The following is a 15990-nucleotide window of genomic DNA, read 5'->3' as shown; positions in this document are numbered from 1 at the left end:
TCTAAAATTGAAGGAAATCCATTGAAAAATAAAAAAGTTTTTGACGCAATAATAAGTCTAACCATAGATTATCAGGTCCGTTCAGGTCTTTTCATTTCTCCATTCAGGTCTGAGTTTTGGCATATAAATTAACATTATTATTATTAATGTTTTCGTTTTTACAAAATATTGAACTTTTCCTTTAATAAAACTCAGACAAAAAATCCATTGGAAAGTGAAAAAGTTATTGTAATTTGAATAAATCGAGTCGTATATTTTCAGGTCTATTCAGGTCTTTTCAGGTCCACGTTCAGGTCTTTAGTGTAACCCGTTGGGTACACACTCAGAAGTGTTCATCTTTAATTTAGCACAACCTTCACTGTAAATCATATGACTTGTCATGTGACTCCCTCAAACCATAAAAAAAAATGGTTACCAAATTCTGTCTAAACACTTTGTTAATTTTACTGATATCAAGCTTTCTAACTGTTGTCAGTGTAAGATATGAACCAGATTGGAAGTCTTTAGATTCAAGACCACTACCAAGTTGGTATGACGAAGCAAAAATTGGTATCTTTATTCACTGGGGAGTGTTTTCCGTTCCATCATTTGGAAGCGAATGGTTCTGGTATAGATGGAAAACTTCTAAAGAACCAGGAATAGTTGACTTCATGAAAAGAAATTATAGACCAGGCTTTACATATGCTGATTTTGCTCCTAAGTTTACAACTGAATTTTACAATGCTGATGAATGGGCAAATATATTTAAGGCATCTGGTGCAAGGTAAAATAATAATGGGAAATGGAAATAGTAAATAGAAAGTAATGTAAAGATAAATAACAATTTAGTTTAAGTTCATGATACTAGTACATGTAATTAAGAAATTCAAGAAAATCAATACATTTTTTTTATAAAAACAATTCATACAACATTCGTAACATATTGTATTTTAATGGCTCTACATTATACAGATAAGCTAATACTGGTCAGATATCTTAATCATTAATTAATTTGACTACATTTGTACATATCTGCATTTCAAATATTGGTATGCCCCACCGCAGCAAAGGGGGCATGCTGCAGCAGGGACATTAAGTATTACCCTTGTCCATCTATACAGACAGACGTACCCAAAACTAGTTTCCATTCTCTAACTTTCATGACTTTAGTTTGCCTCAACCAAATGGTTTGAAACTTATACACAATCTGAGACTACTATAACACATATATGTGTTATAGTTATGTGTTATAGTAGTCTCAGACACAATGCATATTACCACCAAACACAGATCAAGTTTGAATTTGGGTGGCATCACTAACACCATTTTCGAGTTATGTCCCTTTATAATTTTATTAATGGAAAATTGGCAAATTTGCAATTTCTGCAATCTAAATTTATTTGACTCAACCAAATGTTATTAAACTTATACACAATTGTTATTTCCATCAATCTCAGATCATGTTTGAATTTGGCTGGTGTCACCTTCACTGTTCTAGAGTTATGTCCCTTTATAAATTTTAAAATTTGCTAATATTGTCGTTTCCACACTCTAATTACCACCAGACACAGATCAAGTCTGAATTTGGGTGTCATCACTTTCACAGTTCTTGAGTTATGTCTCTTTGTAAATTGAAAATTGCAGAATTTGTCGTATATTTCCTGCATCTTATGGACACATTCTTTATTTATTTTATTATCAATTTGAATTGGGCAACCGTTAAAGCCTATATACATCCTCTCCCATTACAAGATGGAAATATCAAATTGTGTTGAAATATATACAAATTATTTACTTAGTATTAGTCCATCTACCAGTAATTCATGCAGATAAACATGTGACTATTCAATGATTTATTCAAACCTCACATTTTACAGTGGACACAATTAGAGAATCAATGTGATCTAATAATTTAAAAAAAAACTGAATATTGGAGTGAATAATTGGCTGATTTATAAAGGTCCAAAAAATTTATAAAAAAGAACAATATTATTGGTTAATTATTCACATGAGAGTATCAAATAATATTTTATTTGGATACCCGTGTTATAATACATTGTAATACATGTAGTTATCTTTATGAAATTTATTGCTTAGTTAACAAAGGTTAAGATCAACTGCAAACGAATTGAAGAAACAATAGACTTGAAAATAAAACATAGGAAAAGAAAAAATGCATGTAGCAAAACATTTGGTTTGGTTTTTGTTAAACAGCTAAATCCCAAGTTATCAGAGTCAAGACAGCAGTCATGGTAGTTAGATGTATTTACAAATAAATTTTTGTATTTTGTAACAAATACCCTTAAAATCTTTTATTACTACAATGTTATTAACAGCTGTAGTTGTTTCTATATTTTCCTCTGGAGACCAGTCCATAGAAATAAAAAGGAATGTTCCAATACAGAGGAAGTTTTGATATTTCCTTAGTTTATAACTTTATATAATAGCTGTGTGCCTTCTCTAGTAAAAGAGAGGCGAAAGATACCAAAGGGATATTTAAACTCATAAGTTGAAAACAAACTGACAATTCCATGGCAAAAAATGAAAACAACGAAAAGACAAACAGTATACAAAACACAACAAAGAAACTAAAGACTGAGTAACACAAACCCCACCAAAAACCAGTTGCTCCGGAAGGGTTAGCAGATCCCTAAATAGAGGACTAACAAAGAAAAATTGAAAATTGTCCTCAATTTTATTCCCATAAGTATACTGTGAGCTCTCAGATATGTTAGAATGAATAAGGTGATTATTTAAGTTACCGACTTTGTTACTACCGCTGTAAGCTGACAACAGGAATTATTTCTAAGTATGGTTACCTATAGAATAATAATTGGGAGGCATCTCGATTTCCTTATTCAACTTTTTCTTTTGCAAAGACATGGAAGGCAAGCTTTGTTAATAGATATCCAAGATATTCAACATATTCATTGAACAAGGGAAAAAAACTTTCTTCGTAAAACTGAGTTTACTTAATAATATATATATTTTGTCGTTTAAGTATTTGTTAAATTATAACTGCTATTTTTAAATCTTACCTAGTTTCCATTTAACTGTTTTGTAGATATATTGTATTGGTAACCAAGCATCATGAAGGTTTTACAAATTGGCCATCCAATTATTCCTGGAATTGGAATTCTATGAGTGTTGGTCCAAAGAGAGATCTTGTTGGTAAGCTTTCTATGGATTAGATAGTTTTAAATGTTTCCGTCATCATAGGAAAAAAAAAGATGCCTTTATATTTGGTTTCATCTGTTGAAGTTGGGACAAAACAACATTTTTTAAACAAAACTCAAATTATAAATGTGTAAGCTCTATGTCAACATACAGTACGTACAAATTGTAGCTTACATTTTTGAACTTCTGGGGTTGGGAATAAATAATATTTTTGGACTACTGGGGCTGGGAATGAATAAGATTTTTGGACTACTGGGGCTGGGAATGAATAAGATTTTTAGACTACTGGGGCTGGGAATGAATAAGATTTTTGGACTACTGGGGCTGAGAATGAATAAGATTTTTGGACTACTAGCGCTGGGAATGAATAAGATTTTAGACTACTAGGGCTGGGAATGAATAAGATTTTTGGACTACTGGGGCTGGGAATGAATAAAATTTTTGGACTACTGGGGCAGGGAATGAATAAGATTTTTGGACTACTGGGGCTGGGAATGAATAAGATTTTTAGACTACTGGGGCTGGGAATGAATAAGATTTTTAGACTACTGGGGCTGGGAATGAATAAGATTTTTGGACTACTGGCGCTGGGAAGAAATAAGTTTAGAAACAAAAAGTATTAACTCCAAGGTAAATTCCAAAAGAGGGAAGTCAATAAAACCGGACAAAATCAAACACTTAAATACAGCAAACCAACAAAATGACTGGAAAATAACTGCCATATTCCTGTACAGCCATTTTCTGTAGAAAATGATGAGTTAAACCTGGTTTTATAGCTAACAAAAACCTTCCACTTGTATGACAGTTGTTTATAGTTCTGTTATATTGACAAGTTCTTTATATTTTTTGTTGACAGGTGATGCTTTAAACCAGGCATACAAAAAACAGGGATGTATATACACAATTTAAGTACAAGTAGTAAGCCACATTTAATTTTCAAATAATGGTATATGTAAACGTAACTGAATTAAATTTTGACTAACACTGATATTATATATATATGAACTTCCTATTTATTATTATATTACAGGTGAACTAGCCACAGCTATAAAGAGTAAAACAGATTTACATTTAGGACTGTACCATTCTTTACTGGAATGGTTTAATCCACTGTATATGGCAGATAAAGCCAGTGGATTTAAAACTCAGGGTTTTGTGAAAGTAAGTCAGTCTCATTTGTTGTTCTTGATCATGGAAACTGAAGGGTTTAATCAAATTTCATAGAATACATTTAGGGGGGAATCAAAGACTAGAAAGAATTTGAATAGACTCCTTTGTGATAGCTTGTGAGTACATCAACATTTTTAAACAACAAAAATTTAAACATTTGTAAAAACAATTAAACATTTACAAAAAAAACATTTAAAAAAAACAATTTAAACATTTAAAAAAACAAATTTGTATATTGACCAATACAAGAGCCAACAGACGGACAGAGCATTATCAAAAAAATACATAGCTTATAAATTCATATGGTTATTGTTTAAATGCTAAAATAACATTAAAAATTGCACAGATAATAACATAGAATATACAGTAACCAAGGGAAAGAAACTGAAAATGACACAACTTGACACCACATTATATGTTTATATGGAGGAAGTACATTCTAATCTGATAGAGGGGGAAACATGTTAAGAGCAATTCTCTGTAACCACCAAAATCCAATGGCACACACCAAACCAAAATGCCCCATATTTGATGTAATTGTGTTTAGTAGGCTAAGATGAGAAAAAAATTATGTTACACAAAAATGATATGTTTTGTCGTTTCCATGGTAACTGAGTCTGAACATGTCACAATGTGGAATAATGGCCTGAGATCCAATTTGCAGAAATTACTGTTGCTGTGTACATGTTGAACACAAAAAAGCACCTCAATATCAATATCTACTACAACTTATTATGAAATAAAGAAAAATTCTTTAAAACTGAGAATTCATTAATTGTATACTTGATTTTTCCTAAAGAAAGTAGTCTTCATCAGCTATTTCTATTCTCAGATTTCAAGAAAAGCCAGCCATTTCACAGTTAATCATAAATATATTTGAATTGAGCATTATATTGTTAATAATAAATAAAACAAACATTAATGGGCAAATGAATCCCTACTAAAATATTTCATTGTAACTATGGTAAACAATGAGCGTTTGTTGTGATATTTTTGGTTATTGGGCCCACCAAATTACCTCCCTTTTAGGAGGTCTTTTGCTGCAGGCTTACAAGAAAAGAAAGTTGAATGGAGGGAGAATCACAAATTGCCTAAATATTTTCTGGTGGGTAGATATAACCATGTGCACTGTGAATGAATATTTGAAGCACAATGATATATGCAATGGTGACATTTCCCCACTGAAATCCTTTTCCAACCATGAAAAAATATGTATTTTGTCTGAGTGTTCTTTGACTTTGTTGCAATCTGGTTACACGGACAAGCTAACAATCTGCAATACACATAAAGAAATATGTGCGGAGAATTTAAAAAGGAGAAGAAAAAGGCAGACATGTGGTATTTCTGCAGTCAATCCATTGATTTGCTGCCACACCTCTTCAAAAGCTGGTGACCGCCATGTCAGTGTGGAGATGCACACCAATAATGCCAGGAGTACAGGTGTTTTCATTCCTGTTGGGACACGTTAGTATATACTATAGTCAGCAATTATTGAATCAACAAAAAAAATAATAAGTTTGATTCAGAATGTGAGAGAAAAAATAATCTGGTCAGCAAGGGAAGAAAAAAAGAAAAGAATTAAATTTGAAAAAAATATTGTCATGCAGCGTCCCAAAGAAAATTCTGACAAGAAATAAAACTGACCTCCCTTTTTCAAGTTAAATGGTCCTTCCAATATGGCAATAACCCTCTCTCAGAATACTTTTTTCTTCCTTTGCTGACCAGAATATTTTTCCCCACACTTCAGAATCAAAATCCGTTTTTCAGAGAAAAAAAACATGCCCGCCTCCCTTTTCCAAGTTAAATGGTTGGTTCCTTATAATTCTGGCAGGCCTTTAAAAAAGAATCTGTTTGCCGTAATGTTTAAGGCCTTCTAGGCCTTGTAAGGAAGTATATCTAGGAACCTTTCCATACTGTTCAGTGTTGTAAAAATATGCCCACTTGATATGGAGTTGGCAGTGTCTGCTCGTACCCGCATGCAGGTACTCTTAGCCAAATTGGCTTTCATAGGCTATGCTTACCTGCAACGGATTATATAATAAACTGTCACATCATCCGGAATGAAACGTGAAAGATACACGAAAATTATCGGTTATTTCCTGATTTTGCGAATTCAGTGAAGTTATAATGACAAATAATATTTTTTAATTTGTATTTAATGTATTAGTTTAATTAGAAATTAAATGTAAATGCACATTAATAGACTAAAATTATACTAAATTTGAATAAATACTAGAACACACCCGCGAAATCATGGGTATTTAGAGCTTGGTTGAAAGTATGTAAACTGTTGTAGGATGATTTTTTGTAAAGATTTTATGTCTGGAGAATTTCAGAAAAGGTATCAAACTGAGTCATAGGCACTTGGAGACAGGACAATTATTTTAAGCCCTCTCCCTTTTTCCAAAGTCCGTTATTTTTTTGCTATCTGTTAAATTCCATGATTTTCGCGTTTCTGTATACTAAAAACTTACATACAATATAAATAAAATGTGTTTGCTATTAACTATCAATTCCAAGTTTCTTCTCCACGGCGATCACTGCTATATTATATAGAGAGTCTCTATATATTATAGGATTATAATCATAGTATACATAAAGAATAACGCAAAACTGAATAATCATAATAATGATTATTATGGTACCTATAGAACACAGAGGCATGCTGATTAATTTATTGGGGTAGAAAGTGAAGCGACACACAAAATGAGGTCTTCTCGTTTAATAGTATAGATATGTTAAAAAACTCGAGTTTGAAAGTTATTTTCTAATATAATTCGAAACCAGAAACAAAAATTTTAATATATATCTAAAACGACTAAAAATAAAGTTTGAGTGTATACACAATTTAAATCAATACTATAAAATTCCATACAATCTAAAACTAGATGCATTTGATAATTATGTACAAATGTATCCATTCAGAACTCGGGATTTATTGTTTGCTACTTCTACTGTTGCACCTGAAATATGATAGAATATTTCAGGTCTTCATATATAGGTTAAAATGAAAATTAAGTGTTATGTATGATGGATAAATTTATTTGAATTAATAAATGACAATCTATTTTATTTATGATCATTTATGCTAAGAACTTGAAATGTTCTTATTTTGTTTTCTCACTTGTTTGAAATGCCTTTTTAATTTGATTCTCATCTAAAAAAATATCGTATATTCCATTATTACATTATATCAATAATTATAGTTAATATTATTTAAAAACTAACCAGGAGCGTCTCTAGGAAAGCGTATTATGGATGTAGTAAAAATAAAATCGGTTTTGAACTTTTTTTTTCAAAGTCGAAATTTGACATTTCAAATCTTAAAATCTCTGTGAGTAATAATTTATTTTTCACTTATTGCGATAATTTCTGGATTGAATCAAATTGTATTCCAGAATCGAGGAAATTAAATTATAAAACCGGAGGCGGGAAAGCGTAGCCTAATAAGGCCAATTTGGGGTTGGTGCTATCAAGATATTTACTATGATAAATATTTGAATAAGGTGATTTCATAAAAAGAAACAAAATCTCACATTTTGATTAATTCTATCAGAAGCTCAAGCATAACAAATCGCCCCACTGGCAATTCGCCCCACTTGCGAAAAGGGCATAATCCTGTTAAATTTAATCCTGCCAACTGGCACCACTTAATGAAAAAATGTTAAATCTAGATGAATATATAATTTTCAGGTCTGCTAACTCGCCCCATTTAAATGAAAACTAATATCGTAGAATTGTTTATGGTTTGAAAAAAATGAGAAATTTGGTGGCATGGTTTTAAAAATTTTAAAAAAGTAAAGTAGCCTTCTTTTTTAGCTTCGGGCCCCATGTGAGCTTATGCCATCACTTGGCGTCCGTCGTCGTCTGTCGTCGTCGTAAACTATTTCAAAAATCTTCTCCTCTGAAACTACTGGGCCAAATACCTTTAAACTTTAACTAAATGTTCCTTATGGTATCTAGTTTATAAATTGTATCCGAAGTTTTGATCCATCGACAAACATGGCCGCCATGGCTAAAAATAGAACATAGGGGTCAAATGCAATTTTTGGCTTATATCTCAAAAACTAAAGCTTTTAGAGCAAATCTGACATGGGGTAAAATTGTTCAATTGGTCAAGATCTATCAGCTCTGAAATTTTCAGACGAATAGACATGATAGAACAACCCATTGTTGGGTTGCTGCCACCGAATTGGTAGTTTTAACAAAATTTTGCAGTTTTTTGTTATTATTATGAATATTATTATAGATATATATAAACTGTAAGCAGCAATAATGTTCAGCAAAGTAAGATCTACAAAAAAGTTAATATGACCATAATTGTCAATTGACCCCTTAAGGAGTTATTGCCCTTTAAAGACAATTTTACACAATTTGTTCATCAGGTTTGCTAACATTTAAAAATCTTCTCCTCTGAAATACAGGTGAGCGATTCAGGCTCTTGAGAGCCTCTTGTTATATTTGTCATGCATTTACTATGTCTACTGTGTATCCTTGTGCTTTTCTGTGATGCTCACATGAGTCATGAGTTAGCTTTCTTAATTAATCGTGGTTTTATCTATCCCAGTAGTTCTGTCATGAGTGGGGCAAATCGGCAGACCTTATTTCAACTGGATTTTAAACCTTTTCATAAGTAGGACAAGTTATCCAACCTATTTTCAATGGGATTTTACCCTTTTTCATAAGTAGGACAAGTTATCCAACCTATTTTCAATGGGATTTTAACCTTTTTCGTAAGTGGGGTGAGTTGGTAACCAAGAGTGGGACAATTTTTTAGATGGTGGGGCAAGTTGTTGAAAAAGTGGGGCGATTAGGTGTGGGGCGATTTGTCATGGATTCCTTCTATCATTAAAGAAAGCCATTGAAGTCCAGTCACACTGTTTGTCCGTCCATCCTTTTTGTATTGTACTGTAAAAGAACAGAGGGTTTGTATGCATGCTGTAAAAATGACACTTCTGTCCAACATTTTCTCTCATATCCAACACAATTGAATATTAATGTAGTGTTTATATATCATGTATATAAATGTGATTTTAAGTGTTTATCGTGTTTTATTTATTTACAGCAATTTGTAGACTTTGTCGTGAAGAAGTCATCAAGGCTACAACAAATTATAATTGTCCAGTGGTTGACAAACATGAAACTGTAACTGAAGCAGAGCAGACACATTTGCAGGTAAAATTTGAGTGATAACACTACATAATATTTGAAGACCCTAGGTTGTCAATAGTCAATAATTTTCCAGAATTGAAATTTAGGCGGGGTTGGTTCTTCCTTACATCATTTTATAGTTTCAAATAAAAATCAGCAATACAGAATGAAATCATAACTTGATCTTTAACTCTTCATATCAGAATTACATACTAAGTATCAGCAGATTATCTGAAACCATTTAGTAGAAATATATAAAGGAAACTGTTTTTTTTTTTAAATCCAAGGGGCCATTATTTCAGCAATACCATTATTTCAGCAATAAACAGTGAAGTGGAATGAACTTCAAGATGATCTACAATTCATCATAGAACATTCAATGCATACAATATAGCAGCTCAATTATCAATTTCTGCAAGCGTTCCCCCAAAAAAGGCAGGAAATTTCGAAAAACTTTCCATATTTAAAGACTAGTTATTATTTCAGCAAAAACTAATGGCGTGCAAGGAAACTGTTATTATTTTAATCTATGTAACATTACATTTTTATTTAAGGAGATCAGTGTATATACAGGACATGAGGAAGAGGAAGATGTTTCTTTGGCAGGGAGAAGAAAAAGGGTTTGTATTTTGTTTCCGTTTTATATTATCCAAAATTGAAAAGGCATTTTTATGGGTATTGCCTGTATATCTGAGACAGCTACTATATGCATGGCAGACTTGATATTTGGTCAATTGATAGATTACAGTTAAACTAGGCTTCACTATGATGTAATTTTCAGCATGAGCAACTTAATTAGGTTTTGGATTAAGGATCATATCTAGATGTAGATAGCTGATATTTAAGGAGTACACAAGAATTCACTAAGAAGTAGGTCACTCTGCCCTATATTTGCAGCTATTACATTTTTGATAAGGAGTGGGACGTCACGTGTCTCATACACAAATTTTCTAATTCATGTATTAAAATTTGATAAAGGAATCAATGGTTCTAAAAATTATAGCTTTTGCAATTGTCCTATTTTAAATACATGTATTTGTTTCAAATGAAATTCTTGACATATATATTAAAAATGTCTTTGTTTTATTTTTAAAGACAGTGGATTGCCTTGACAGAAATGATCAGTTTAAAAGAATTTGTGTACATGTAAGTATTCATGCAGTACCTAAAAAATAAATATATTTTCCTACTTTTTATCCTTCAAAAAATGTTACGTAGGTAGTTTAGAAATCTTTTTTTTATTCTTTTCATTTGAAGATCCAGAAAATTTGAGGTTGTTTGCAGGTTTTCAAAAATCTGGTTTTAGACTATCCCTATTTCCTCTTTTACTTTAGATAAGTTTCCTTCCCCCAACTATATCTCCCCTGACAACTTGCTTTGAAAACATTTTATTACCCCAATTTTAGCATCTTGGCTATAGAAAAAAAGGTAGGGTTGGCGACATAAACAAGGGGTTGGTTGGGAAATGGTAAGCACACATTATCCTTTTACTCATTCATCTAATGAGCTTTATTTAGTAAGCTGTTATAGAAACACATATGTATTTAACAGACTATAATAGCATGGTGTTTTCAAATAGGAAACAACATGAAACGTTAGAGTAGACAACTTACCCATATCTATTGATTTATGCAGCACCCCATATTAGAATAAAAATAATTAACAGTAAACATTGTTGAACAAATATAAGAAAAAAAAAATGCATGATATGCACAAAATTTTGGTTAATAAAGTTTTATTTGTGGTCAGTAATATACTTATTCTAATACATTTCGACTTTACCGTTTATTATTTAAAATTATGATGCTTTATTTTTTCAGGATGTTGAAGAATCAAGCCAGAGTAGCACTATGAGTTCTTTGCAGACAGCAGATAGTCAAGAATCATATGTATCTGTGATGAACATTTCCAGATTAGAGAGTCTCAATACCTTCTTGCATAACTGTAATATTAGCCCAGTTAAAAGTTTATCAAACCCATTAGCAGTAGCAAGTGAAAGAACTAAAAGACGCTACATTGATAAAGCAAAAGAATGTGTGTTTGCTGTTTTGGAAACCATTGCTCCAAAAGAAAAGATTTGCTATTGGAATCCATTATTTTTGAAAAAAATGAACAGGAGCAGCCTGCTGACGATACCCTACAGATCCTTAAAAAAATCTATATCCAAGCAGAATCATGGCAATTCCAAAGACAAGTGTTATCTATCATTGTACAACAGATGTCTTTTGAAGGAGCTCAGAAGGTAATTCAGTGAAGTCAATTAAAAACTAAGAACTCACCTTCTTGAATTTCTCATTTGATAATTATTAACTTATTAAGGTGGTACCCAACACCTTGACTAATATAAATTTGGCTCGTTTAATTTTCATAAAATTTTGACAAAATGTTTACTTTGACCCTTTGACAAAAATATAAAAATTTCAAAAAATTTGAACCAACCACTTTATCAGAAAAATTTCATTGGTTATATAGCAGTTTGACAAACACTAATTTTGATCATTGAGAAGCTTAATATTTCCTTAACAATACAACGTAATTAAAACGTTTAGCTGATTTTTACAGAGTTATCTCCCTGTAGTGTTAGGTACCACCTTAAAGGTCACAACAATCAACATCTTTGATAGACAAAACTGAAAATCAGAGATGACTAATTATGTTGGTGAGAGTTATTCCCTTGTGTCCATCCAAAATTGTTTAGGAGTTGGAGAAAACTCAGAAACTGGAGACTATGATTGAAAATTGTTTAAACACATGTAGTGAACTCAAATAATGAAAAGAAACAAAGACAGAAATCACAAAATATAAAAATCTAGCACAGGGCACCCCAACCCTAACCCTTAACTGTGTCAAAAGGAAACATTAAAATTACATTAGTACTAGAAATATGAATATGTCAGCTGCCAATGTATATATATATATATATATCAAAGATGATGTGTTTGGTATCAAGTTTTGTGGTCTAAAAATAGAAACTTTATTAAGAATGTAAGACGTTTAATTTCTCATTTTACAGTTTATTCCTGGATTAACTTCTTGGAGGTTTTATGAGGCCAAACGACATGCAAACATTGAAGGACCGGGACTACCAGTGAATGTCACAGTTGAGAAAAGGGAGAAAATAAATGCCAACAGTCTCGATCATTTCATTGACTTTATCACATCAAGTCACATAATGAAAGACCTGCCATATGGTCAAAGAACTCTTAAGCTGGACTCTGGTGAAATTATCAATATACCCAATGTTATCAGAAGTCTGTCATCTAGCTCACTCATCAGCCAATATTTGCAGCTATGTGAAGAAGACAATATTAGCCCTTTAGGTAAGGTTATTGTTTGTCTTCAATGATCAACACAATGAAAATGCATCAATGCAAATTACTTTTGTTTGACACAATTTTTGCCTAAATCAAATTAAGGAAGTTCACTACTCAAGTTTCAAAATAACAAGCTTTTCATAACAATAGTATATATTGATAGGGGTTTAATAAAGGAACCAAAAAAGCAAAAAAAAATATATAGGTCAATGTGCTTGTTTTCGAGATATTAGCCATTGAAATTTTGGCTGGAAAATGTTCTCTCTTGATTTTTCATAGCATTATCATTGACAATTTAAAGGTCTCAAAAACTTTTGAAAAATAACAAAGATTTTATAAGACTTTTACAGATGGCTAATAATTATACATATAAAAGATTTATAAAAAGAAAAATGGGGGTCAATGGGCAAAATTTTTTAGGCATTCAAATGGATAAAACCAGAGGATTCCGAAAATCTGACAAAAATCTCAAAACATGACAAGTGAACATCCTTAAAGAATACATCAAAGTTATTTTATGCACTTACATTATGTACATGTAGGTTCAAAAATGACCAATTTGGCATTCATTTCAGCTTAATTTTGTGTTTATGTCCAATTCACTGAATGGAAGTTTATATCAGGAATTCTTAGCCAATGACCAAATGTGGCACATTTTGTAAAAGAATCACCTCAGTCTGCATTAAATGCATGAGCAACTAGGTAGGGTTAAAATTGTATGTAACAAACAAAAACAAAACTATGTTCGAAAGATATCTGGTGCCCGCGGGCCTCGCTTTTTATCAAACACATCCTCTTTCTTAGTTTAATGGAGCATGACTTTGATGAGGTAGATGAAATTTTATGCTGATTTTCAATTATCCTTACATGAGTTTTTTCATGATAGCATGATAAGATTCCTTCATGGAAAAGAAACTTTAACCTAAAGGTACAATGTAAACATGAGTTTTGGACGGACAGACGAAAGGGCAGACATACCCTAAACTAATATGCCCCCATACTTTTGTATGCAGGGCATAAAAATAATGACATGATGACAAATCTTAACCATGCTAATGCTAGCTTTTACTGGCACGGCCATTGGTGGTCCTGAAAAGTATACATGTTGTATAACAGAATCATTTATATATATATATATGTTTTATAATCGATGTTACTTTTAAGGGGAAACATCATTTACATATATCATTAACATAATAATTTTCAGGTAAGAGCACACTCTATAAAATTCTATCAGAATGTGCTGCATCAGTACGAAAAAGTGTTGAGGGCCTTGACAATTATGTAATGGAAGGATCCCGTGCATTTCAAACATTGGAGGAAATATTTATGGATGAGAATAACTTGAAAACAAAGTTGTTAGAGGCAAAACGATATCTGAAAGCAGATTTTAAGGTTTGTAATATAGACAGTATAACTTTAAAATACTCTTATTGTCAGAAAGAGCCCAAGTGACCAATCTGATAATATTGGCTCACCTTTTTAAGCTCACTTGGCTAGAATGTCCATGTGGGCTATTGCCTATTACTTGCCATCATTGGTCACCATCTGACATCTTAGATATTTAAAAAAAAATCCAAAGCCACTGAACTGGTTGTAACCAAACTTTGAAGGAAAGATTCTTTGGGTATATAAATTATCATTTGTGAGTAACTTATACACAGGTCGTCAATCAAAATGAAAAAAATCATAGTTGCTGTTTTAAACCTAGAACATGGTTTATCTTACATTTCCAAAAGTATATATGTACATTACAGAAAAAAAGTACACTTCAAAATGACACTAGTCTAGGTAAAGAGGTACCACTGTTGAAAATTTCAGGAGATTTTAAAATTATTGCTGAAGGTGTTATTGCCCCTGATTTTTTTTTGGGGGTCAAATTTTGCAGCTATATATCTTGAAATATATGAGATGTCATTGCAAAGTTAATCAACATGCTCAGTTATTCCTGCCAATAAAATATCATAAATTATGAGATACTGCAGTGTATTATAGGATTAAACACCTTTTTAAAGGAATTTATTTGTGTATAAATTCGACCAATTCACTCACAAACAAATAAAAGTCCGAAGGACTTTTATGATATGTTTGTGAGCAACTTGGTCCAGTTTATACACCAATAAATTACTTTAAAAAGGCGTTTAATCCTTATGATTCTTTAAAAATGGAGATAAGGAATTCATTTTCCCACACTCGTAACCTCTACCACACGCAAATTGTATATTTGTGTCATTGAATTGGTCTGGCGCATGAATATATTTGTTGGTAAACGCAAAAAAATGTACTCCATGAAATTTCCTATCTGATAATAAATAAACTGCAAAAGTTGTTATAATCATTCAAATGAATGTTTTGTGTTTATAACACGAAGTAAAAATAAATTTTGTTAACGTCGAGCCGGATTGTATTATTATCGCCGCCATCTTGTTTACATTGGTTACGAAAGGCAGTTTGGTCAACGTCGTCTATCGAAAAATAAACAACTTCAAGAACAACTATTGAAGTCCTCTCGACCAATCATATCAACGTATGCCCTAATATGTAAATCATATAAGAATTGTTTTTAAATGTAATGGCATCAATTAGATGATTTGATGTTTGCAAATTAGTTTGTAATCCTTTTTTCTAAACCTATATTATGTCCTCTGAGCATGCACATTACATCTCATGTTGTCAATCCCGTAATTGATGCCATGAATTTTACTTTGTGGATCAATCAAGTTTGATGTAATATTAAATTGCATGTATAATACAGGATTAGTGTTTGGAGTTATGGCATCTGAAAATTCTATTTTATACTATTTTTACACTTTTTAAATATTATCCATTTTGTATTTTAGATACATTTAGCCAGGCAAACCAATGTTATACAGCATTGTTTGGGATTTGCACTGAGTGTTCCAGGAATTGAATTTCAGCTTCATTGTCAGCACATTCATAGCCAGCATTGTCAAAGCTGTATAGACTTAGATGAAACATTACAGAAAGTTCTTGAAAATGCTGAGAAAAAGCAGATTGAAAATAAAGATGCTCTTATGTTTAAGGTAATTATCATAATGTTATTATACGGGCCCGTGCGACACTTGGTGTTGGACACCCCATATAGTAATTAGTTTGTCTGTCAGTCACAGTTTTCGTTGTTGTACGATAACTCAAGTTTGCTCCCATTCAAACAGGCCATTTTTCTAGTTGCATTACA

At 31.9% G+C, this 15990-nt stretch overlaps 1 protein-coding gene across 1 annotated transcript in view; it reads left to right on the top strand.

The window, feature by feature from the left end:
* Positions 1-377: 377 nt before the first annotated feature.
* LOC127707421 (alpha-L-fucosidase-like) overlaps positions 378-15990 on the top strand; it is a 28516-nt gene continuing 12903 nt past the window's right edge. Inside the window, exons 1-3 of the mRNA XM_052211928.1 lie at positions 378-763; positions 3044-3150; positions 4187-4317. Coding sequence (XP_052067888.1) covers positions 408-763; positions 3044-3150; positions 4187-4317 — 594 coding nt within the window. The 5' untranslated portion in view covers positions 378-407. The remainder of the gene's footprint in view (positions 764-3043; positions 3151-4186; positions 4318-15990) is intronic.

Source organism: Mytilus californianus, unplaced genomic scaffold (genome assembly GCF_021869535.1).
Source record: "Mytilus californianus isolate M0D057914Y unplaced genomic scaffold, xbMytCali1.0.p SCAF_7, whole genome shotgun sequence".
NCBI classification, from domain to species: Eukaryota; Metazoa; Mollusca; class Bivalvia; order Mytilida; family Mytilidae; genus Mytilus; species Mytilus californianus.
This window is presented reverse-complemented; position numbering and strand designations above follow the sequence as displayed.